General features: G+C 44.1%; 2 protein-coding genes across 2 annotated transcripts; one reads left to right on the top strand and one right to left on the bottom strand.

Moving 5' to 3' along the window:
- The first annotated feature begins 18,685 nt into the window (after positions 1-18,685).
- Positions 18,686-23,927, top strand: LOC103627583 (oligopeptide transporter 4). The gene is made up of 6 exons (XM_008647886.4): positions 18,686-19,368; positions 19,505-19,602; positions 21,672-22,253; positions 22,358-22,610; positions 22,725-22,907; positions 23,011-23,927. The coding sequence occupies exons 1-6, from the start codon at positions 18,826-18,828 to the stop codon at positions 23,626-23,628; spliced, it is 2,277 nt and encodes a 758-aa protein (XP_008646108.1). The 5' UTR covers positions 18,686-18,825; the 3' UTR covers positions 23,629-23,927.
- LOC100304174 (uncharacterized) lies at positions 23,851-24,495 on the bottom strand. Its single transcript, NM_001165629.2, has one exon. The coding sequence runs from the start codon at positions 24,390-24,392 to the stop codon at positions 24,114-24,116; it is 279 nt and encodes a 92-aa protein (NP_001159101.1). The 5' UTR covers positions 24,393-24,495; the 3' UTR covers positions 23,851-24,113.
- Between the last annotated feature and the right edge of the window lie 1,797 nt (positions 24,496-26,292).

Here is a 26,292-nt window from a genome sequence, read left to right as displayed (position 1 = left end):
AATGACTGAGGAGGAATCTGTTGTGGCTGCGGCAAGCACAGCTACTGAAAAGGGGAAAGAACAAGCTAAGGACATTTTGGAGGAAGAAGATTTTGAATTTCAAGATTTACTTGGGCAAGGACTGACAGACGCTGAAAAAGCAGAACTTAAAAAATGTGCTATAGCCTGCGGATATAAGCCAGGGGCTACACTGTTCGGCGGCGTTAACGAAGGAAAACTGAGGTGCCTTCGAAACCGCAGCGAAGCCAAAATTGTTAGAACTCTCTGCAAAAACATTGGCTTGCCGAAGCTAGAAGCAGACCTGTGCCGTTATCAACGACACCATATCGCCGGAAGCTTGCTTTATGCTAACTTCAAGGTAACAAATATTTTTGTTATTTTATTACTATTATTATTATCTTTTAGGTCGTGTTTTAACGAAGATCGTTTCGACAGAGCATATTATTAAGCAAGGTCCTAAAAATGCAACAAGATCTGGAAGAAGAGAAAAACAAAGCCGTCATTCAAGATTTGGCTGAGAAGGTTGAAAATTACGAAGCTAATCTGAAAAAGAAAGACTTCACAATCCAAGACCTTGAAATCATGGTCAAAGAGCACGAAGGTGCATTAGAAAAGAAAGATTTTGTTATTCAGACCATGGAGGGTTCTTTGGCTGAAGTCCAAAGTGAGAATAACAAATTAAAGGATGAATTGCTCCGACAGTCAGAAAAATTCGAGCAAGAAAAGAAATATCTTGAAGCAAGCCTGAAGACTGAAGTGGATAAATACTCAAATTTGCAGAAATCCTTTAAGGAACTTCAGGAGAAATGCTTAAGCTTCGGCAGCCGATGCGTGCAGCGACTGAAGGATGTATTTCACTCTGTTGGAGCTAGCTCTGTGAAATTTACCCCTTCAGCTGAAAATCTGCCGAGAACATTAGAATATATTGAAGGCGAAGTTGATGCCCTTGACGAAGTTATTGGTGGGCACGCCGACTTCTGCGCCCTGGTAGCTTCGCGGGGCACAACTACTGCTTTTTTGAAGGCTGGCTGCACGCATGGAAACATTGTGAACAGACCAAACTTCAGCTTGTCAGCTTCAGATTTGATAGATATCCCAAGCCTAGCCCGAAGTATTGGAAATAGATTCATGACCCATATCTGGGTAAGTGGCGGGCGAAAAATGGCAGGCGACGAAGCTCGAAGCCATCTTAAGCCGGTAAGAAACTTATGTTTGTTACTTTTACCTTCTCCTTTGAAATTTACACCTTTCTTACTCTGCTGTTTGGTATACACAGGATGACGAAGCTGAAGAATGATGAAGCTGAAGCTTAACGAAGCTGAAGACGAAGCCTAAGCTGAAGCTTAAAGTTGTTTACAATATGCTTTCCTGCAAAAATTCTGGAAAAACTCTTGTAATATGGCTATGAAACAACTTATGTAAATTTGTACATACCTTGTAATATATTCTGTATCCCTTATCCGCATACAGTCTGCTTTGCTGTGGACGAAACTTCTCTTTTGAGCCAAAGGCGAAAAACACCTTCCCTTCTTTTCGTACACAACGAAGCATAAAATATTTTTCCTTTGAAGCTTTTCCTCATTTCTGAAGCACCTGCCTTCTTTTGTGTAGTATGATGAAGATTCTATATATGTCTAAATGAATGTTTATGAATGCAAATGACATGATGAAATGTACTGTGCAAATGAATATTGGGACACATGTTCAAAAACCATAAGCATAGCCCTTCATCCCCTCAAGAATGATACAAATCTTTTTGCCTTTTACTTTTCGGCTTCACCGTTTACTTTTCGGTGTATCAGCGTTGACTTTTCGCTGTAAGCCTCCCTTGGGAGCTTCTTCGCCTTTTACTTTCAGCGGAATCAGCATTTATTTTTTGTTGTAAGCCTCCCTTAGGAGCTTCTTCGCCTTTTACTTTCAGCGGAATTAGCGTTTATTTTTCGCTGTAGGCTCTGCATTCCCTTAGCAACGACTTTTGAGCTTCTCCCTGCTTCCTTTTCTTTTTACCTTTGCGTTTACATTTACATTTCTGGGGGATATCATTCTCATAGAATTGAAATAAAGAAAAATTACATGTTGTGGCCCCATTAAAAACCTTTCTCCCCCTTTGGAAAGGAAAAAGGGTGCCACAAAAAAGAATATAAAAAATTACATCAAACTAAACATAGTATCGCCGAAGCTCATCCGCATTCCACGATCTAGGAATGTCGTTGCCGTCCATATCCTTCAATCTGTAGGAACCGGGTCTTGACGAAGATACTACTAAAAAGGGGCCTTCCCACTTCAACTGTAGTTTGCCTATTGCCTCAGGATTGGCTACCCTTCGAAGTACCAAGTGTCCCGGTTCAATGTTCTTCAGCTTAACCTTTCTGTCACGCCATTTTATTGTTTCAGCTTGATATTTATTGATGTTTTCCACAGCTTGAAGTCTGATCCCTTCAATAGCATCTTTTTCTACAGAGCAATCAGCTTCGTTTTCGCCTTCTGCCGAAGCTACTATCCTTATTGATCCTGTTTTGGCCTCTTCTGGGGTTATTGCTTTGTCACCGAACAATAGTTTGAAGGGTGTAAAGCCTGTTGATCTTGACATGGTTGTGTTGTGACTCCACACCACTTTGATTAACTCGTCTGGCCACTTTCCCCTGGGCTGATTGAAGATTGACTTCATTATTCCTGTCATTATGATCCCATTGGCTCTTTCGACAAGTTCATTTGACTTTGGATGTCGGACTGATGCAAAATAGATCTTCGTGCCGATTTGATCACAAAATTCTCTGAAGGCTTCAGAATCAAACTGTGTCCCATTGTCCACAGTAATAGCCTTCGGCACTCCGAAGCGACAAACAATGTTTTGCCAGAAAAACTTTTGAATAGTAAATGAAGTTATTGTGGCTAAGGGCTTTGCCTCAATCCATTTGGAAAAATATTCCACTGCCACCACCACATATCTTAAGTTCCCCTGTGCTGGTGGTAATGGACCTAGCAAATCAAGACCCCACCTTTGCAACGGCCAAGTGGGTTGTATTAATTGAGTTAAAGACGAAAGTTGTTTTTGATCTCTTGCACATTTCTGACAACCTTCGCACTTTTGTACTAAATCCGCTGCATCCGAAGCTGCCTTTGGCCAATAAAATCCTTGGCGAAAAACCTTCCCAAGCAAGGGCCTAGATCCAATATGAGATCCACACAGACCTGCATGTATGTCCTTCATTAATTCTATACCTTCGGATCTGGATAAACACTTGAGCAATGGGGAACAGACCCCACGCTTGTATAACTCCCCTTCTATTATGACATATGGTCGAGCTCTTGCTTCTATTCTCCTGTTATAAGCTTCGTCGTCTGAAAGAAAATTACCCTGAAGAAAAGAGATGATCTCAGTTCTCCAATCTTCACTATAGACAGGGGATATGTTAAGGATTGCTCTTTCAAGAAGCTCGACCGAAGGTGCTTTTATTGTTTCAAAAAATACTTCCGAAGGTATAGGCAACCCCTGGGCTGCTAACTTAGCCAATAAATCAACGTATTCATTTTCTCCACGAGGAATATTTTTGACAGAGAAACCTTCGAAGGAAGCCTCAATCCTTCGGACTGTATCTAGATACTTTTCAAGCTTTGGGTCTCTTGCTTTGTAGCTCTTGTCAATATGACCAGAGATAACTTGAGAATCAATTTTAAGAATGGCCCTTCTGATTCCCATTGCCTTTAACTTCCGAAGACCCAAAAGCAGAGCTTCATACTCAGCAATGTTATTTGTGCAACTAAAATCAAGTCTTGCCGCATAACAAGTTTTAACTTTGGAAGGTGAAACCAACACAGCAGCCGCTCCTGCTCCGAAGGTTCCCCAAGACCCATCGCAAAACACTGTCCATGCTTCGACATCTTTATTTGTTTCTTCCTCCTGAGTCCCTGGCGTCCAGTCAGCAATGAAGTCTGCTAACGCCTGGGACTGAATTGAAGATCTATGAACATAATCAATACAAAATTCATTGAGCTCTGCAGCCCATTTTCCAATCCTTCCAGTAGCTTCTCGGTTTCTCATAATATCCTTCAGAGGTTGTGAAGAAGGAACAATTATGTTGTAAGCTTGAAAATAGTGCCGAAGCTTCCTAGAGGCCATCAAGACAGCATACAATACCTTCTCCAATTCTGTATAATTTTTCTTTGATAAACTAAGAACCTCGGATACAAAATATATTGGGGCCTGCCTCTTGACTTGGCCTTCAAGCTTCTCCTGAACAAGTGCTGCACTTACCGCTGAGTGCGAAGCTGCCACATATAATAACAAAGGAGCCCCTGGCGTAGGTGGAGTTAATGTTGTTAGATCTATCAAATACTGCTTCAGTTCTTCGAAGGCCTTCTGCTGGATTGGTCCCCATTGAAAGACTTCGGCTGACTTCAACACTTCGAAGAATGGTAAGTTTCTCTCTGCTGATCTAGATATGAATCTGTTGAGGGACGCCAGCCTTCCTGTCAATCTTTGAGCCCCCTTTTTTGTACTTGGTGGTTCCATTCGAAGTATAGCTTTGATTTTGCTTGGATTAGCCTCAATTCCCTTTGTTGAGACTAGGCAACCGAGAAGTTTTCCCTTCTTTACTCCGAAGACACATTTTTCTGGATTCAACTTTAGACCAGCCTGTCTAAAAATTAGCGAAGGTCTCCTGCAAATCAGCAATGTGGTTATCTTGCTTCGTGCTTTTTACAATGATATCATCAACATAAGTTAGCACATTCCTACCTATCTGAGAATGAAGGACCTTCGCTGTCATTCTGCTGAAACTTCCTCCGCCATTCTTAAGCCCCTCAGGCATCCGAAGGTAACAATATGTCCCGCTAGGGGTTATGAAGCTGGTTTTCGGTTCATCCTCCTTCTTCATCCATATTTGGTGATAGCCTGAATAGCAATCCAGCAAACTCATAAGCTCTGATGAAGCTGCTGCATCAACTAAGGAATCTATCCTTGGCAATGGAAATTCGTCCTTTGGACAGGCTTTATTGAGGTCAGTAAAATTGATACACATTCTCCATTTACCATTGGCCTTCTTCACCATAACAGTGTTAGCCAACCATTCTGGGTATTTTACCTCTCTAATAACTCCGGCACTGAGGAGTCTTTTCACTTCATTCCGAGCACCTTCGGCCTTGTCATCAGACATCTTCCGAAGCCTCTGCTTCCTAGGTCCGAATGATGGATCAACATTGAGCGAGTGCTCAATAACATCCCTGTTAACTCCACAAAGATTATTAGCTGACCAAGCAAAAACATCTTTATTGTTGAACAAAAACCTTATCAAGGTTTTCTCCTGCTCTTCGGACAATTGAGATCCCAATAGCACCTTCTGCTCTGCTATATCCTCACATAAGAGCATGGGTTTCGGCTGGTCAGCCGAAGCAGCTTTTTCCCTTCCGAACTTGTATTGCTCACAAGCTTCAGTTCCATCTATATTATGGATTGCTTTTGAGTCTGTCCAATTTCCTTTGGCCCTTCTGGCAGCTTCTTGACTTCCATGAATAGCAATGGGCCCTTGGTTCGAAGGTATCTTCATGCAAAGATAAGCTGGATGCAGAATTGCTTCAAAGGCATTAAGAGTACCACGACCAATGATTGCATTGTAAGGGTATTCCATGTCAACAATATCAAACATAACTTGTTCAGTCCTTGTGTTGTTGATAAATCTGAAGGCCACTGACATTGAGATTTTGCCGAGTGCTACAATCTGCCTTCCTCCGAAGCCGCAAAGGGGATGTGTGGCATCAAGAATTTTATCTTCAGGCTCTTGCATCTGTCTGAAGGCTTTAGCAAATATGATATCAGCTGCACTGCCTGTATCAGCCAAAACATTGTGGACCAGAAATCCTTTGATAACACAAGAGATAACCATAGCATCGTTGTGTGGGTAATCCTTGAGTTGAAGATCCTCTTGGGAGAAGGTAATAGGAATGTGAGACCATCTTGACTTGATGAAGGGTCCTTGCACTCCGACATGCTGTACCCTTCTCTGTGTCTCCTTCTTCTGCTTCTTGTTGGCTGGCTCTGAACATGAATGAAGCGTCCCCAATCCTCTGGGACTCAAATGTGATACAATTACTAGTCCCAGGAGGCTAGTAAACACATTTATACATCAGATGATACCAAATCTTCTCAAACAAGACAAACCTACAAAGGTGGCGAACAACTTTAAGAGTTGGTCCACAACTCGGGACATATCATTAGAGTGGGGCTGAAGCAGCCCGATATACGCAGCGAAGCAAATCAGCGGTCCAACAGCCACAGGCAAGGTTGGGAACAGTCGTAACTCTTACCCGATCTCTTTTTTCTGAAAAAACAACAAATAAGCAAGGGTGAGTACAAACGTACTCAGCAGCCCACCTTCACCCGCGGAATGGGGAAATCAGATATAATGCATGGAATATGTGGAGCTCAGGATATTTACAGAAACAGCAATATTTTATGCAGAGTTGTTTTGAAAAACATTTTGCATTTTTGCAAAGCGCATCCTCTCCAAAAGGAGCAGGAAGTTTTTCAGTATTAAAACAAAATCCCTTGGACTAAACCATCCAGGTATCTCAGCAGTTTCCCACTGGTTTTCATTTTCAAAACAGCTACTGGACTTCCCGTCCACCATAGCTCAAGGCTCAACCGTCGGTCATTTTAAAAAACCACTTTTCTCAAACGCACCCTTTTTTTTAAAACAACCACTAATTGCCATACCACACCAGACTCATCCATTCCTGTGGACACAGACTATTCGAATAGGTTTTCAAACTCTGCGCAGAGGTGTACACTTTACCCACTAGTCCGGCTCTGCGATCTCATGGCCGATGAGATCCGAATCCGAATCTCTTTCTTTCCTCGCATGTCCTAACCTTAACAGTTATACCGGAAGGAGTCAGGCCACCGCCATGTCCAAACCGGACAAAACATTCCCCCTCCTTATCCTCCCGGTGCTCCCCAACCTTCATAACCCTGGGGTTGGACCGTACGAGTTCAGATTGAGTGACTGCCCATACAGTCTCGAGTGGTTGTACTTATCATGAGTACAGGTAGTGAAAGATGACAAACCGGTCCTTATAAGAGGGGACAATCCTTCTGCTCATGCCTAAACCAGCTGAGCCATCACCTTAGGCCCTCCCCTAAACCAGGGAGTCCTTGATCATCCCTACTCAACGGTGATAAGGGTGGAAACCCTTCATCATACACATTTTGAAAAGCATTTTCTTTTGAAAACTCACAACTTTCCTCAAATCATTTGTAACAATTATATCAGGGATTGATTGCGGCAAGCGGCTGGGTGGCCATAATAACTTGTCTCAAAATCATATTATGCATAAAATAATAGGCTGAGGGTTGTGGTTGTAAAACATAGGTAATTTATGCATCAAAGGGATCCAGTGAGCTTGCCGTGCTTATTCGGCGAAGGGGGAAGGGGAGCTCGCGGAACTGGCTTCTGGCTCCACCGCCTGGCGTAGACTTGCAGATCTGGCCTCCACGAGACGACACGAACGCTCCGGTAACTATGCAACATGAACAAGCAAACATACAAACCAGCAAGTATACCAACAAATATTTAGTATAGTGGTCAGAATAGCGGTATATGGATGGGTAGAGTCTTGAGTAGAATCTGTGTCATGTGGTGTTGAGATACTACTAGTGGTGGAGCGGAGGTGCTTACCAGGAGGGTGGACTGGAGGCGAAGCGACACTACGCGTGTAGCCGGCAGAGCGGAGTAACTGAGTGGGTGGGAGTTTTCCTTGGCTGACGGTGTGGAGTGTGTGTGGAGAGGGAGAGGGTAGCTGGGTGTATTTATAGCTGGGTGTATGTGGTGTAGCACAGTGAAGTTCACTGTAGGTGAGAATAGTGACGAATGAATCGTCTGACTTAGTATGAACAGGAGAGTTATAGGCAGAATATGGGACGAGAGTATTTTGGGAGTCTTCTGGAACATGAACCATGCTTAAGGGATGACATGGTTGGATAGGGAATAATTTGATAAGAATTTAGAAACAAGAATTATTGGAATCTGAGTTTGGAAGCCTGGTTCAAAGGAATCTCAAAGTTAAGCATGCTCAACTTGGAGAAACCTAGGATGGGTGACCAGATGGGAAGTTCCCTACTAGAAGGAAAATCACAGTCACCGGAGTTCGTATGACTGGAATATGGGTCTGGCTGGTCTTAGGTGGACTGGACAGCATGATGTATGAGCAGTTGAAATTTGGGGTGATCGGCTAATCGATGAATAGTAACGATGAATAGTGACGACGAAAAAGTTACTAGATATCATAGATGAGTAGTAACGACGATGAATAGTAACACTAAATAGTAACGATGGTGAATAGTGTCAGTGAATAGTAATGATGAATAGTAACGGTGAATAGTGATGGTGAATAGTCGTATGAACGAACGATGAACGATGAATAGGAACTATGAACGAACGATGAACGATGAATAGGAACTATGAACGAACGGACGAACGATCGGACGAACGAACGATCGGAATTTCGGCAGCATAACGGCAGGACAAAGATTATCTGGAAGAACGATGAATAGGGACCATGAACGAACGATGAACGATGAATAGGAACTATGAACGAACGATGAACGATCGAATGATCGAACGAACGAACGATCCGAATTTCGGCAGCATAACGGCAGGACAAAGATTATTTGGATGAACGAACGGACGAACGATCGAATGATGGGACGAACGAACGATCGGAATTTTGGCAGCATAACGGCAGGACAAAGATTATCTGGAAGAACGATGAATAGGGACTATGAACGAACAATGAACGATGAATAGGAACTATGAACGAACGATGAACGATCGAATGATCGAATGAACGAACGATCGGAATTTCGGCAACGTAACGGTAGGAAAAAGATTATTTGGACGAACGAACGGACGAACGATCGGACGAACGGACGAACGAACTATGAACGATCGGACGAACGATCGAACGATCAGACGAACGAACGAACAAACTAAGAACAGGGGACGAACGATCGAAGAACGATCGAACGATCCTTGTGCTAGTGTGTGCTTGTGTGGAACATGGAGTGGGTGTCTGTGTGGGGGGGAGAGAGTTGCCATGAAATGGCTTGGGGTGGGATGAGAGGAGGCCCTTGCCCCTCTATTTATAGCCATGGTGGGGGGATTAGGGGGAGGGATGAGAGGATTAGTGGGAGGATGAGAGGATTAGTGGGAGATTAGCATGTATTTGTCTTGTATAAGTGAGATTAGCTTGTAGAGCTCACCGTATGACACTGGAGGCATACGTATACGTATGAGCATGAAGAAAGTTATGAAGAAAATATTTATAGGGACTTGAAAAATGATTCTGAAGGTATTTCTTAAGAGGAAAATACTTTGAGATATATCGGTGGAATATTTGGGCAGTATTTCTGAAAGAGTTTGAGGGTGATCACTAGGGATACATTTGTAGGATATTTGAGAAGGATTTTGGAGAGAATATAGATCACTATATTTTATTTGTTGATATCAACTCGCAAACAAACATTTTGAAATGAAATTTGAAATTCATTTTGAATTTAGAGTGAGTTTGAGAAAATTTCAAGATTTGAATTTTTGGGATGCTACAATGAACCGCCTGTTATCGGGAGTACCAGCTTCGAAGCCGAAGCAGTTCCAGCTCGAATGTTGAACGAAGCCATCAGCTCAGAAAAGTGGAAGTGAGTTCACCGGAGGTGGGCGCCAATGTTGGGTACTTGTTCTCAAATGCTAAGAATTAAGAACAAGACAACATAAAATGTTAAATATTAAAGCCCTTCGCCCGCCGAAGCATTATTTCCTCAAGGATTTAATGAACTTCGGACGAAGGTTAGAAACGATGCAATTACGAAGGTTGAGTCTTCGTAATTGGACTCTCAAAGATTATATAAAACAATGCGAAACATGAAACATTAAAGACAAATAAATTATAAGTAAACGACATTATTTTTATATTATATAAACTTGATGTATCCAAATATTAAATACATTTATACCTCTGCCTTGGCAAAGAATAATTTCCGAGTGATGCGATTGCAATTACAGGGATGCGTGAACAGTAAAGGAATACTGTTCACTATTTATAGGCACAGGACACAGCCTGTGAGGAATTACAATCATGCCCCTCATAAAAGTTTACAACATTGACTCAGACCTTTATGGACTAAAAGGTCATTCTATCTTTAAGTCGGTTCGTCCCTTCACCTTCGGATATGTTGTAATACCGAAGCTCCATGGATGATACCTTCGGCGTCTCGTACGAGCAGCTTCAGCCGAAGCTGTCTCTTTCTGTAGGACCTTCGGCGACGAAGCATGGTCCCAACACCGACCTCACTCCTTCTAAAATGATATCTCCTTTAGCAACATGATCTCTAAGGAAGTGATGACAGATATCAATGTGCTTGGTGCGAGAGTGTTGTACAGGATTATTAGCAATTTTAACAGCACTCTCATTATCACACAACAAAGGTACCTTTTCTAGAACTACGCCATAGTCTAGAAGAGTTTGTTTCATATATAAAATTTGTGTGCAACAAGCACCTGCGGCAATGTATTCCGCTTCGGCAGTTGACAAGGCAACACTATTTTGCTTTTTGGATGTCCATGAAACTAGTGATCTACCAAGCAGATGGCATCCCCCAGAAGTACTTTTCCTATCAATTTTGCAACCGGCATAATCCGAATCGGAATAGCCAATTAAATCAAAAGTAGCTCCTTTGGGATACCACAGACCAACGCTTGTGGTGTGCCTGAGATACCTAAGAATTCTCTTAACAGCGCGAAGATGAGCTTTCTTAGGATTAGATTGAAATCTAGCACACATGCAGACACTAAACATAATATCGGGCCTAGATGCAGTAAGGTACAATAAACTACCAATCATGGAACGGTAGAGAGTTTGATTAACAGGGTTACCTCCCTCATCTAGGTCGAGATGTCCATTTGTAGGCATGGGGGTCTTGATTGGTTTGCACTTCTCCATGTTGAACCTTTTCAACAAGTCTTTGGTATACTTCTCTTGCGAGAGAAAGTTACCATCTTTCATTTGCTTGACTTGAAAGCCGAGGAAGTACGTTAGCTCACCAATCATTGACATCTCGAACTCGTTCGACATCAACTCACCAAATTCCTTGCAATGATAGTCATTTGTCGAGCCAAAGATTATATCATCAACATATACTTGACAAATGAAAATATCACCGTTATGTTTCTTTGTGAAGAGAGTTGTGTCGACGGTCCCGATCTTGAAGCCCTTTTCGATAAGGAAGTCGCGAAGGCGCTCATACCAAGCCCTTGGAGCCTGCTTTAGCCCATAAAGAGCCTTGGACAACCTGTAAGCATGGTTAGGATATCTAGGGTCTTCAAATCCAGGCGGTTGCTCAACATATACAAGTTCATTTATGAAGCCATTTAAAAATGCACTTTTTACATCCATTTGATAAAGTTTTATATCATAGCATGATGCATATGCAAGTAGGATACGGATGGCTTCCAGTCGAGCAACCGGTGCAAAGGTCTCTCCAAAATCTAAGCCTTCAACTTGAGAGAATCCCTTTGCGACAAGTCTTGCCTTGTTCCTTACAATCACACCTTGATCATCTTGTTTGTTTCTGAACACCCACTTTGTTCCAATGATTCTTGCATTTTGTGGGGGCTTCTCCAGGGTCCAAACTTCGTTACGGGTGAAGTTGTTAAGTTCTTCATGCATGGTATTCACCCAGTCCGGATCCTGTAGCGCCTCATCTATACAAGTAGGCTCAACACAAGAAACAAAAGAGTGATGTTCAATAAAAGAGGCATGTCTATGTGATCGAGTAATAACCCCTTGTGAAGGACTCCCGATGATTTGGTTTTGAGGATGAGCTTGAAGTAGTGATGAGTTTCTCCTGTCAACCACTTGGGAAGAAGATCCTGGAGCATCAACATCTTCGGCTTGTACCCTTGCTTGTTCATGAGAGACAAATGTATCTTCATTTGCATGCCTCTCATCTTTTTCATCATCTTGTGGTACATTTGATGAAGAAGGTCTGTCAATGATTTGCACCTCTTCTTCATCTTCTTTTGGTTTGATAGCTCCAATAGGCATGTTCTTCATTGCTTCCCTAAGTGGCTCATCACCTACATCATCAAGATTTTCAAGTGCTCCTTGGGAGCCATTAGTCTCATCAAATTCCACATCATATGTTTCTTCTACCACGCTAGTGGCATGGTTGAATACTCGATATGCTTTGGACTTTAATGAATAACCCAAAAGAAAACCAATATCACAACGTCTTTGAAACTTCCCTAGGTGATGGCGTTTCTTGTAGATGTAGCATTTGCACCCAAACACCCGGAAGAAGGAGACGTCTGGCTTTTTCCCATTTAGCAGTTCATAAGGAGTCTTCGCAAGTAGCCGGTGAGGAAATAGCCTGTTTGATGCATAACAAGCAGTGTTGACAGCTTTGGCCCAAAACCTCTCCGGTGTGTTATACTCATCAATCATTGTTCTTGCAAGAGTGATCAAGGTCCTATTTTTCCTTTCAACAACTCCATTTTGTTGAGGTGTGTATGTGGCAGATACTTCATGCTTGATCCCAATTTCATCACAGTACTCATGAATGTTGGTGTTGTCAAATTCTTTGCCATTGTCACTTCTAATCTTCTTGATCTTGCAATTAAATTCATTTTGTGCTTTCTTGGCAAACTTCTTGAATATAGATGCAACTTCAGATTTATCATGGAGAAAGAACACCCAAGTGTATCTTGAGAAGTCATCAACAATCACTAGACAGTAGAGGTTGCCACCGGCACTGACATAATTTGTAGGTCCAAATAAATCCATATGAAGTAGTTCCAGTGGCCTTGATGTTGACATGAAAGCTTTAGTAGGATGTGTATTAGCAACTTGCTTTCCAGCTTGACATGCACTGCATGGCTTGTCTTTTTCAAACACCACATTCTTTAATCCTCTAACCATATCTTTCTTTAATACCTTCTTGAGTGTGCTCATCCCAACATGTGCAAGCCTCCTATGCCAGAGCCATCCAAGTGAAGCTTTGGTGAAGAGGCAAGTTCTTAAGTCTGCATCTTCTGAAGTGAAATCCACTAAGTAGAGGTTGTTGTACCTAAAACCTTTGAACACCATTGATTCATCATCCATCTTTGTTACAATAACCTCTGTTGGAGTGAATAAGCATTGAAGTCCAAGATCACAGAGTTGACCCACTGATAATAAATTGAAGCTCAAAGGTGCAACTAAGAGAATATTTGATATTGATAGATCATTTGAGATTGCCACCTTGCCAAGTCCTTGCACTTTTCCTTTTGAATTGTCTCCAAATGTGATTTTATCTTGACCATCAACATTTTCATCCAGTGAGGTGAACATCCGTGGGTTGCCTGTCATATGTTGTGTGCATCCACTGTCAATAACCCAATGACTCCCACCGGTCTTGTAGTTCACCTACATCCACAGACAATTCAAACTTGAGTTTTGAGGACCCTATATTGCATAGGACCAGTGACTCTCTCAATTAAGGACTTTGCCACCCAGATTTGTCTAGGTCTACTCTTGTTTGGTGGACCTAGGAATGTAACTTTAACCTTTCCATTTGCAACCTTTCTTAGAACATAATGAGCATTGAAAGGAAATGGTCTTGAGTGCTTAGGCAAGGGAGTTGGTGGTTTGGGTTTGCAATTGTGGGCAAAATGACCTTCATTTCCACACTCAAAGCATTTGATAGGCTTGTGAGTCTGCTTTGGCTTGTATTGAGTGGTAGCTTTCTTTTGCACAAAAGCATTGTATCCAATACCACTCTTGTTGTTTTTCATAACAGTGTTCATAAGCAGCTCATTTTGAAGGTATTGACCCTTGTTGAACTTTTGCACACTTGTTGCAAGATGTTCATTTTCACTTTTTAGTTTCTTGACCTCATTTTTAAGCCTTTGATTATCAACTGCCAACTCATTGTTGAAATCATTGTTCTCAATAGCAACCTTTCCTCTAGTAGTTGCATCAGTCAAGTAATTCTTCAATTTTTGGTTGTCTAAAGTCAGGACTTCAACTTTTTCAGCCAATTCAGCATGTAGACTAGTTTGCTCTTCTTGACTCAAATCATCACATGAGGTTGCTACATCAAACTTAACAACAGGGTTAATAGCCTCATGTGTTTTGCAAGATAAAAGTTCATTTTCAACAAGAAGATTGTCATGATCAAATTTAATTTGAGTGTAGTCTTCCTTGATCTTTACTAGTCTATTTTGCAACTCCCTATTAGCTTCATTTAATTTGTCATATTTTTCCTTAGCATCTTTTAGGGAGTTTGTGAGCTCATTTATAGTTGATGACATAATTTTATTCTCTTCTTTTATTTCATCACTAGCCTTTATAACTATGTCATATTTGGCATTTAAAGATTCATTTTCATTTTTCAACCTATCACATTTAGCTTTTGACTTTCTAATGATTTGAGTATATTCTTTAAGCAAGTCAGCTAACTCATCATATAAAGGTGAAACAAATTCCTCATCACTATCACTATCACTATCATCAGCAATATTAATATCATTTTGTACCTTCCGTTCACCCCTAGCCATGAGGCATAGGTGAGAAGTTGATGATGGCGATGGTGGTGGTGAAGAGAAGTCCCCGGCGATGGCGGCAACTTTTTCATCATTCTCTTCTTCACTTGAAGAAGACCCACTTGATGATTCGATGTCGGTGAGCCAGTCGCCAACAATATATGCCTTTCCATTCTTCTTCTTGTGGAACCTCTTTTGCTTCCCATCCTTCCTCTTGAAGAATTTCTTTTCCTTCTTTTCATCATCGCTGTCATCTTCTTTCTTGCCCTTGAACTTATTCTTCTTGGGCTTGTTGCATTGATGAGCAAGATGACCAAGCTCGCCACAGTTGTAGCAGTCCATCTCAGAAATGGGCTTTCTTTTGTTGGAAAAGAATTTCTTCTTTCTTGAATCAAATTTGATGCCTTCTCTATTTAGCTTCTTCAACATCTTGGTGGTCTTCCTTACCATCAAGGCAATGTTTGCATCAAGGTCATCATCACTTGAGGATTCTTCCTCAACTTGTATTTTTGCTTTTTCCTTTTCTTTCATGATTTGCTTTGAGAGCCAAATCTTTTCTTTTGGAAGATGATTCTTCTTTGTCGTTGATGTGCATGTACATTTCATGGGCATTGATCTTTCCCAAAATCTGTGTAGGTGTGGTAACTGAAAGATCCATTTGATGTAGCACAGTGACAATGTGTCCATATTTGTCTATTGGGAGGACACTGAGAATCTTCCTCACAACATCCGGTTGTGAGATTTGAGTAAGCCCCAATCCATTAACTTCCTCTACAAGAATATCGAGACGTGAGTACATAGCATTTGCATTTTCATTAGTAAGCATTTCAAAAGAATTTAACTTTCGCATGGCTATGTGATATCTCTCCTCACGCTCACTTCTAGTTCCTTCGTGTAGAGCACAAATGTCCATCCACAAATCATGAGCATTTTTATGATTTCTTACTCTATTGAACACATCTTTGCAAAGGCCTCTAAAAAGGGTGTTTTTGGCCTTAGCATTCCATTTCTCATAATTGAACTCATCACCTACAAGATTTGTGCGATCTCTAGGTTCGGGGAATCCTTGTGTGGCGGCTTTATAGACACCAATGTCTATAGCCTCTAAGTATGCTTCCATACGAATTTTCCAATAAGGAAAATCGTCACCATCAAAAACGGGAGGAGGTCCATCCCCACCGGACATCGTAACTCTAGCGGTTAAGCTAATCTATGAGCAACAAGGCTCTGATACCAATTGAAAGGATCACGATGCCCAAGAGGGGGGGTGAATTGGGCTTTTCTAAAAATCAACACTAATTAAAACCTAAGCAAGAGCTAAGCAAGAGCCCAACTTCACCCCAACAACTAGCACTAAGAATATAATACTAGAAATGCAACAATGCTAAGACAATACTTCAAATATTTGCTAAACAAATACACAATGTAAAGTGCTTGAATTAAGTGCGGAATGTAAAGCAAGGTTTAGAAGACTCCTCCAATTTTTTCCGAGGTATCGAAGAGTCGGCACTCTCCACTAGTCCTCGTTGGAGCACCCGCGCAAGGGTATTGCTCCCCCTTGGTCCTCGCAAGAACCAAGTGCTCACTACGAGATGATTCTTTGCCACTCCGGCGCGGTGGATCCCTCGAGACCGCTTACAAACTTGAGTCGGGTCACCAACAAGATCTTCACGGTGATCACCGAGCTCCCAACGCCACCAAGCCGTCTAGGTGATGCCGATCACCAAGAGTAACAAGTCATAGACTTTCGCTTGACCAAGAGAAGCCTAATGCAAGTGGTGTGTGCTCTAGGTGGCTCTCACTAGCGCTAATGAGGAACAAACGCGGATTAAGATTCTCTAATCTCCTCACTAGGTTTTTGGTGCTTGCAATGCTCTAGCAATGTGCTGTAATAAATGTGGAGTGCAAGACATTGAATATGGTGGGTGGAAGGGGTATAAATAGCCCTCACCCACCAACTAGCTGTTACAGTCAACTTTCTGCGCACTGGCGCACCGGACAGTCCGATGCGCCAACGGTCGTTTCCAACGGCTAGTTCTGACAGCTAGCCGTTGGACTCATGGCACACCGGACATTGAACAGTCACTGTCCGGTGCACACCGGACAGTCCGGTGCGATGTCCGGTGCGCCACTAAAATTCAACTCTGAAACCTGCGCTCTCGAGTTTCTGTGGAGGGAAGGCCTCTGCCCTGGACCAGCCTGGCCCCACCTGGCAGAGGGTGCACCGGACAATCCAGTGCACACCGGACAGTCCGGTGCCCCAGGGACAGAAACCCTACTTCTTGTTTTTCAGCTGATTTTCAAATCGGTTTTCGTTCTAACTTGTGAGTGAGTTCTAGAGTGACACCTAGCACTGTATATGAGTGTGATTGTGCACCAACACTACACTAGAACTCTCTTGGTCAAACTACTCATCGACAACCCCTCTTTATAGTACGGCTAAAAGAGAAATAAAAGACCTAACTAAACCGCGAGTGTCCACATCTCCTTGACACTCGGACTCCGTAGACCTTCACCTTTTGTTTCGTCGTTTTAGCCGTCGCTTCGAGTTCTTATCTCCGGGATTGTTTTCACGTTGTAGTACTTCTACCTGTCATGCGACCTAACTTATCATTTGTCTCTGCAAAACACACGTTAGTCACATATAATATTACGTTGTCATTAATCACTAAAACCAACCAGGGGCCTAGATGCTTTCAACAGTCTAATGCCATCTCCTCCATAGTACTTTGCTCCCGTTCTAACGTCTTGTCTTCTCCTCGACATCTGTTACACCGTTCACATATGTTGTATACACTTAAATATATATATATATATATATATATATATATATATATATATATATATATATATAATATATATAGTATTTATATGTACCTTTTGCAATATTCATATAAAACACTAACAACGTACGCCTCAAACAACTGAAATATTTAGTAAATACATTTGCAACATTTGTCTGAGGCAGTTTAGAATATTCAAAACATACACTTGCAACATCGAGATATACTTTTGTAACATATCAAAACAAAATACTTGTAATGTAAGCTTGAAACAACTGTGAAACATTTGGAGCATATGCTTGCACTATGTGCTTTCAGCTTAACATCTCCTTGTTGCTTAGACGAATGGAGGCCCGTCGGCATGGTGGCCAAGACGTGCGGTTGTGCTGCTTGTGCACCCATGGCTTGACGAGATCGAGCAGTAGACGGTGACTAGGCCAGCAATGCTGCGGCGTAGAGACAGGGAGATGAGAGAAGGTCGCTGCGTTAGGGCATGTGCGGTTATTTTCAATTCATATGGATTGAAAGGTATTTTGACTTATCAGTGATTGAAACCCCCTCAATCCATATGGATTGAGGTAGAATCGAACGAGCCCTTAGAGCATCTCCAAAAGCTCCCCAGAAGTCTCCCCTAAATCTATTTTTTTGAGAAAAACACAAAAACATGTCTCCAACAGTTCCCCTAAAGCGCTCCCAACTTTTTAATAGCCTTTAAAACTCTCTCATTTGTAGCTACAAATAAGGGGTTTTTTAGGCTTCTCAGAAACAAACTGCTGCTTTAAGGGATCTGTTGGAGAAATGATTAAAATTTATCCTCACTTATTATTTAGATGTCCCTTAAAACTGATTTTGAGGAGTAGTTTTATGGAGAGCTCTTAGAGGGCCACTGCAGGCGAGCGAGTTCAGTGCCGCTAAAGAAGGTTGTGGCGGTCGATCGATTCCGTTCGGTTTTTATCCCTAGTTGGAAAACTGGAAATGACACTCGATGACTCAAAGTCGGTTGCACTTGCACTCTATGGAAGCATTAACGGCCAACTATTTTTAAATTTAATCCAATATATAGAAACATATTAATATTTATAATATATAATTATTATCATTAGATTTAAATTTAAATCTAATTTTCAATTTAATTACAAATTTAGTCAAATTTGATAAAATTTTGATCGCCAGATATGGTAGATCCACTATTTTAAGGAGGAGGAGAGAATCTTCTTTTTGTCGTCATCAATGGCGCGGCTAGATAGCACACGCCGCGTGACGCCTCTCCCGGTCCCAGTCCATTAAAACTATTAGCAATAACTCACCATCACCATGCTCAAAGCCTCAAAATCCCTCAATATAAACCCTCAAGACGCGCGCGCGAGCTCAGACCTCAGAGTGCGCCTCTCTTTACAAATTACAACCAAAGGAAAGCACGCGCAGGCGCCGCGAGTACAGGTTGGCATTATTGAATCCGCCCACGAACAATGGGTGAGATAGGCACGGACCAGCTGGGTCTGGCCGAGGCCGAGGCCGCCGCCGCCGCTGTGAAGGAGGAGGGCATCCTCGACGACGACGAGGAGACGTCGCCGATAGAGCAGGTGCGGCTGACGGTGCCGACGACGGACGACTCGTCGCTGCCGGTGTGGACGTTCCGGATGTGGAGCATCGGGCTGCTGTCGTGCGCGCTCATGAGCTTCCTCAACCAGTTCTTCTCGTACCGGACGGAGCCGCTGGTGGTGACGCAGATCACGGTGCAGGTGGCGTCGCTGCCCGTGGGCCACTTCATGGCCCGGGCGCTGCCGCGCACCAGGTTCCGGGCGCCCGCGCTGCTGGGCGGCGGGGCGTGGAGCCTCAACCCGGGGCCCTTCAACATCAAGGAGCACGTGCTCATCTGCATCTTCGCCAACGCCGGCTTCGCCTTCGGTGGGGGCAGCGCCTACGCCGTCGGCATCATCAACATCATCCGCGCCTTCTACGGCCGCCACATCTCCTTCCTCACCGCCTGGCTCCTCGTCGTCACCACGCAGGTTGCTATTGCTATTGCTATTGCTATTGCTACACAGGATAGCTTTGTATTGTGCAGTTATCGTTCTCACCCTATCAACTACCTACCTAGCTGACATTTCTCGCTTTTCGCTTCATCAATGGCTGGCTTCATTCAAGGTGCTCGGGTACGGGTGGGCAGGGCTGATGCGCAAGTACGTGGTGCAGCCGGCGCACATGTGGTGGCCGGGCACGCTCGTGCAGGTCTCCCTCTTCCAGTAAGGCACCAGTTTTAACCCTACACTATTTTTACTTCAATTCAGTGAAACCAATAAGCTGGTACCCTGTTATGGGCTTGGGCTTTTTGGAAGTTTCTACTACCGTATTCTTGAACTTTGGTTAAGGTATGCAGACTATCTCCGACAGCTTATTCATACCCATATTTAAACTTCACTCCGTAAACAGTAAAATCCACAGTAAAAACAGTGTAAAATAGTATTTTTAGGTAAACTATGGATATAATGCTGCAAAGGATCTTAGTGGGTTGGATTTTCGGACGGCGGCGAGACCAACGCTTTCCTGGCTTCTTTAAATTGCACTGTTCTTCACCTCTGGTTGGCCTTTGGCAGCTCGTGCGCGTCTGTAGCGTTGCATACAGCATTACTCCAACCAAAACTTGCGACATTAACCAGAAAGATTTTTGTGGTCTAGTTTGCCGGACGTACTACTAATAAAGCAGACATACAACTGAAAACTATTGGCGCATAGTAGTAAACTGACAAAACTTGTGATATAACCAAAAAACTAGGTTTCGTGTCAGCTAGCGATCTTTAACCCTTTCCCGCGAGGTTAGCAATCTTTACCTAATACTACCTCCAGCCATTTATTAGAGTCCGTTTGGTTGTGCTTCATGTTTAATTCTCACCGGAATCGCTCCACAGTTTTTGCTGCCCTATCTTGTCTCACCAGAAACACTCTCCTAAGAAATTAGGAAGCCACAGCTAAGAATCAGAGAGCGACGCACGTTACTGTCAAACTAGTCCCAACTTGTCGATGTTTCTTCTTGGAAACATATGTAAGCAGCGTTGTCACCAAGGTTGCTCCCAGGACAGAGAATTTAATCTGACTGGCCGATGACATTTAATCGTTGTCAAGACAAAAGCGTAGTTAAAACAGATGAACTTTTGGAGACGGAGAATCTGAGGAGCATCATGACGCATGATAGAATATGTAGCTAGGCACGCAGTGCCGTTTCAGTTGGACTGTCTCTTTCTCTTTAGGATGGTCCTCTCAAAGCTCAAGTAGGAATAGATCAGAGGACTTGGTACACCCCACCATGAACATGGGAGTGCAGCCACATAATGGATCCAGTGATGGGGTTATGGACTGGCTGATACATGCAGATCACTGAATTGTCAGCTATTACATTGTTCAGTGATTGATTTAGGAAAAAGGAAGTTGAAAAAGGCAAAGAGTTAAATAGTCTCATACCTTGATACCTAGAGGTGCACTTGTTTTGAGACAAATTTAAGACTCTAAAAGTGTACTCGTTATGGAACCGAGGGATCAGAAAATTGTATCAGTATTTATATATTCAAATAGATTTATTATAAAAATATATTTTGTAGTCAATCTAATCTATCGATACTTGTTACATTTCATGATTAAGTGTTTAAGATCGATTGAGACATCGAAAAGTGAGAGTTGCATCTTCTTAGGACGGCACAAGAGTATTTTAATAATGGTTTTGTATTGTATAACATTTTGCCCCGTTTGGGTCCTTGGTTCTAATAATCGTAATTTAGATATAAATCAATTAAGCTAATATGGTTTATACATAATATATTTATGTGTTACATTTTTATTATAGGGAAACGAGCCGAGGAACGTGTTATAAGTTACAGAATAAAAACATCGACTAGTGATATATAAAATTAATTTTCGGATAGATTTATATTTAAACTTTGAAAAATGGTAAAATATTAAATTCCAAACCAAATAACATACTCTATTAATGAAATACCAATTCCTTCAAAACGAGGGGATCCAAACGGCCGGAATTTGAAACGGGGCCATCAGTGGTTACTCATGAATCATTTTTGGTCTACATAACTATAACCTTGTGATCAGTAGAAATCTCGATGAATTATGAATAGCTGCATCTTTTCATTGTAAACTGCTTGCGTTGAGATGAAACATACACATTTTTTTTTTGTACACCAGTCTGATCAAAGGGAAGGAAAAAATCGATGGGGAGTGTCCTCTATCACTTCATGACGACATCGTATTTTTAGAAATGCCGCTTACAATAATGGCGCTGATCAATGTGTGCTCAATGTTGAACCAGGGCATTGCACGAGAAGAAGGACGAATCCGCGAAAGCCTCACGCCAGATCTCCCGCTCCAAGTTCTTCGTGGTGGTGCTCGCGTGCAGCTTCGCATGGTACGCCGTGCCAGGCTACCTGTTCCCGACGCTGACGTCCATCTCATGGCTGTGCTGGGTCTTCTCCAAGTCCGTGACGGCGCAGCAGCTGGGGTCAGGCATGAAGGGCCTTGGTCTTTTCGCCTTCACGCTCGACTGGTCCACCGTCTCCTCCTTCCTCTTCAGCCCCCTCATCTCGCCCTTCTTCGCCACCGCCAACATCTTCGTCGGCTACGTCGTCTTTGTCTACGTGATCATGCCTATGGCGTACTGGGGGTTCGACCTGTACAGCGCCAAGACATTCCCCATCTTCTCCTCGCACCTGTTCATGTCGAATGGCACCGAATACGACGTCAAATCGATTGTGAACAACCAATTCGAGCTTGACCGGCAAGCTTATGACAGGAATGGCAAAGTGAACCTCAGCGTGTTCTTTGCACTCACTTATGGGTTCAGCTTCGCCACCATTGCGTCGACCATCACTCATGTCGGGCTCTTCTATGGGAAGTATGGCATCTCCACTTAATACATGAGAAAAATACTCTATATATACACACATGCTTTTTGGTTAATACTTTGGTTGGTTGAAACTGGGTATCGCCAATGTCCAGGGAAATCTACCACCGTTTCAAATCGTCGCAGAGGGAGAAGCCTGACATCCACACGAGGCTGATGAGCAAGTACAGCGAGATCCCAGCATGGTGGTTTTACTCTTTGATGGCGCTGTCAATTGCAGTGTCCCTGATCCTCTGCACTGTACTCAAGCGTGAGGTACAACTCCCATGGTGGGGCCTCATTTTCGCATGTGGCATGGCATTCCTCTTCACACTTCCCATCAGCATCATCACCGCGACCACCAACCAGGCAAGTAGTAGCGTTCTTTTAATAAGAATAAAACATAAAGGACAGATGTGTTCGTGATAATCGTTGTACACAAAAAGGCTGACAGACCCTCCAAATTGCCTTCTGTGCATGCAGTCGCCTGGCCTGAATGTGATCACCGAGTATGCCATGGGTCTGATTATGCCGGGCTCTCCTATCGCCGTCGTCTGCTTCAAAGTCTATGGCTACATGAGCATGTCGCAGGCTGTTGCCTTCCTCTCGGACTTCAAACTTGGCCACTATATGAAGATCCCTCCCAAGTCCATGTTCCTTGTTCAGGTAAATGTTCTTATAAATTGAAATGGTCAGTTGCTTGCATATAAGAAACAAACAAAAAAAAAGGTACTGTACTAATTAATCTTCACTTGCTGTATTTACACAGTTTGTTGGTACCATTGTGGCTGGCACGATCAACATCGGGACAGCGTGGTGGCTGCTTGGCTCCATCCACGGCATCTGCTCGGATTCACTCCCGCCAGACAGCCCCTGGACATGCCCTAACGACCGTGTGTTCTTCGACGCGTCAGTCATCTGGGGCCTCGTCGGTCCAATGCGCATCTTTGGGCCAGGTGGGAACTACGGCGCCGTCAACTGGTTCTTCCTCATCGGCGCGGCAGGCCCGGTCATCGTATACGCTCTCCACAGGGTGTTCCCCAGCCAGAGCTGGATACCGCTGATCAACCTTCCGGTGCTCTTTGGTGCAACGGCTAGCATGCCCCCAGCGACGGCGGTCAACTACAACTCGTGGCTGCTTGTCGGCACCATCTTTAACTTCTTCGTGTTCCGGTACCGCAAGAGGTGGTGGACTCGGTACAACTACATCCTCTCCGCCGGGCTTGACGCCGGAGTTGCGTTCATGGGGGTGCTGCTGTACTTCTCGCTGACCATGCAGAACAAGAGCATCGATTGGTGGGGTACTGCAGGAGAGCACTGCCCTCTTGCCAAGTGTCCTACTGCCAAAGGGGTGGACTTGGGTGATGGCGTCTGCCCAGTCTTCTAAGCCTGGAGTTTGATGCCACAACATGCTGCTGTCAGTTCCAAGTTATGTTCATACCATAGATTTGTGGTATATACGTCGAGTATAATGCGACTTCTCTTATGTGTAAATGATCATATTCTCATGTACTACTTGGTAGTCGATTGTGCGTCCATACCGACAAAAATACTTCATTTGGTTTGCAGATCGCAATTAGAATACATATGTTTCAGTAGTTTACATGGAGAAACAATGGGAAATTGTACGGATTAGTTTATTTCCTAACAGTTACAATATAATAATAGCATATCGGTTCTGCCGTATGCATAGAGAAACAATTCAGACACAGAGTACTAGAACAGACGACACCAATTCAGTCATTGTCAACATGCAGCAGGCCTAAATATTACAATCGGGCATAGCAAGGAAGCTGAGGTATGAAACAGAGACACCAATGAAGATTCGGTAGCAGCTAGGCTCGGGAGACTCTGCGTACCTCTGTCTTCTCACTACGGGAGGCGGCCGCGGTTGAGGAGGCCAAGCGTGTGGCGCGCAGCCTCGACGAGGTCCCGGATGTTGTGGAGCGACCTCTCCTCGGCACCGAAGACGAAGATGGCTCGGCATTCCGCCTTCTTTGCCAGCCGCGCCGCGTGCCCCAGCGGCAGCGCCGGCGAGTTTAGCGCCCGAAGGACCTGCCGATACAGGGACAGAACCACCGGCCGGCGCCGCGCAAGATCCTCCGCCGTCGCCCAGATCATCCCGCTGCCAGCACCGCCCTTCGCCATCATTCCGCCGCCGTGCTCGCCTCGCCCACTGCCACGAGCGGGTTTCGAAGCCGCCGGGGACCGGGGTCCAAAGCGAAAGGATGAGAGGGGAGGCCACTGGGCTTCTATGAGAAAATGGGCTGACCGACCATGATTAGGTTACGGCCCAGGAGCATGTGTTCCCATTTCCCACTTCCCAGACATAGCCATGTCACTCCTTGCTCCGACCACCTACGAAAACCTAACCGGGAGCAAAATGCGCGCGAGGCGGTTCGAATTCTGCCACCCCATTTCGATCGCGTTCTCAGACACAGGGCGAGGTTGTTGGGATCGCATCCGTGGAGGTGAGAACGCAGATTTTGGAATTCCTGCTCTCTGTGATTCTGTTTGTTTGCTTTCCCCGTTCCGAAGCAAAATCCAGTGTGTTTTTCTCTTTGGCTGTTTCGTGATTATGGTGCATTTGGTGATTAGCTTGGTTGCAGATTGTTATGCGTAGTTGATCCACGGTGCTCTAGACGTTCCTCCGATCCTGGCGCACTTGTCTGAATCTTGTTCATTTTGAAGACGTATAGGATTTGGAGAATACACGGCTTGATTAAGATCAGCAAACATGTTACAATATATAGCCACAAACATACCCAGATTATAGAAACATGATCTGGGTAATCGGGCAATGAATCACATGATTGATATCCTGGGATGGGTTTCTATATCTGCTGATAGCCTACTAGGAATAGTTGTCTAACACCCCCACGTCGGCTGGCCGGACATTCATACTGGACTGAAACTCAGCAGAGACTGTAGAAGGAAGGCCCTTGGTGAAAATATCAGCGAACTGGGAGGATGTCGGGACATGTAGAACACGAACTGCGTCGGCGGCCACACGCTCACGAACAAAGTGAAGGTCAATCTCGATATGTTTGGTGCGTTGATGTTGCACCGGATTAGTCGAGAGATAGACAACACTCACATTATCACAGTAAACAAGGGTAGCCTGCTGCAAGGGTTGTCCCAGTTCTTGAAGTAGCTGTCGTAGCCAGGAAGCCTCTACCACACCATTAGCAATGGCACGGTATTCGGCTTCAGCACTGGAGCGTGACACGGTTTGCTGACGCTTGCTGGACCAAGAAACAAGACTGGTGCCGAGGAAGGCAGCAAAGCCAGAGGTGGAGCGACGAGTCTCGGGACAACCAGCCCAGTCGGCGTCAGTGTAGACGGTGAGGGTGGTCGGCGAGGAGGCGCGGTCGATGAATAGTCCGAGGTCAGGTGTCCCCTGGAGATAGCGAAGGATGCGCTTCGCAGCGGCAAGATGTGGTTCCCGAGGATCATGCATGTGGAGGCAAACCTGCTGAACAGCGTAGGTGATGTCTGGACGAGTGAAAGTCAAGTACTGAAGAGCACCAACCAGACTGCGGTAGAGGGTAGGATCAGACACGGGTTCGCCAGAAGAAGACAACTTGGATTGAGTATCCACTGGGGTGGCGCAGGTCTTGCAGCCAGTCATGCCGGCGCGCTCCAATATCTCAAGCGTGTACTGTCGCTGAGAGAGCATCATGCCGGTGGCGGAACGAGTCACGGTAATCCCCAGAAATTGCTGAAGTGGACCAAGGTCTTTCATCGGAAAAGACTGTTGTAGTGAAGTGATGATCCGGCGAAGCAGAGCTGACGTGGAGGCGGTCAAGATGATGTCATCCACGTAGAGAAGCAAGTAGGCACTGTCGGGACCATGCTGGTAGATGAAGAGCGAAGTATCTGTCTTGGCCTCAATGAACCCCATAGACTGGATGCGAGAAGCAAAACAATTGTACCATGCTCGAGGAGCCTGCTTCAAACCGTAGAGTGATTTGTTGAGGCGGCATACGTGATCTGGATGTGCAGGGTCAAGAAAACCAGCTGGCTGAGTGCAGTAGACAGTCTCAGTCAA

Source organism: Zea mays, chromosome 5, assembly GCF_902167145.1.
Source record: "Zea mays cultivar B73 chromosome 5, Zm-B73-REFERENCE-NAM-5.0, whole genome shotgun sequence".
In the NCBI taxonomy this organism is placed as follows: Eukaryota; Viridiplantae; Streptophyta; class Magnoliopsida; order Poales; family Poaceae; genus Zea; species Zea mays.
This window is presented reverse-complemented; position numbering and strand designations above follow the sequence as displayed.

Excerpts from the sequence above, each read along its gene's own strand:
- LOC103627583 (XM_008647886.4), top strand. The coding sequence starts at position 18,826 with ATGGGTGAGATAGGCACGGACCAGCTGGGTCTGGCCGAGGCCGAGGCC. Across the intron at positions 19,603-21,671 it reads GTGCAGGTCTCCCTCTTCCA|GGCATTGCACGAGAAGAAGG; the intron begins GTAAGGCACCAG and ends ATGTTGAACCAG. Across the intron at positions 22,611-22,724 it reads TCACCGCGACCACCAACCAG|TCGCCTGGCCTGAATGTGAT; the intron begins GCAAGTAGTAGC and ends CTGTGCATGCAG.
- LOC100304174 (NM_001165629.2), bottom strand. The coding sequence starts at position 24,392 with ATGATGGCGAAGGGCGGTGCTGGCAGCGGGATGATCTGGGCGACGGCG.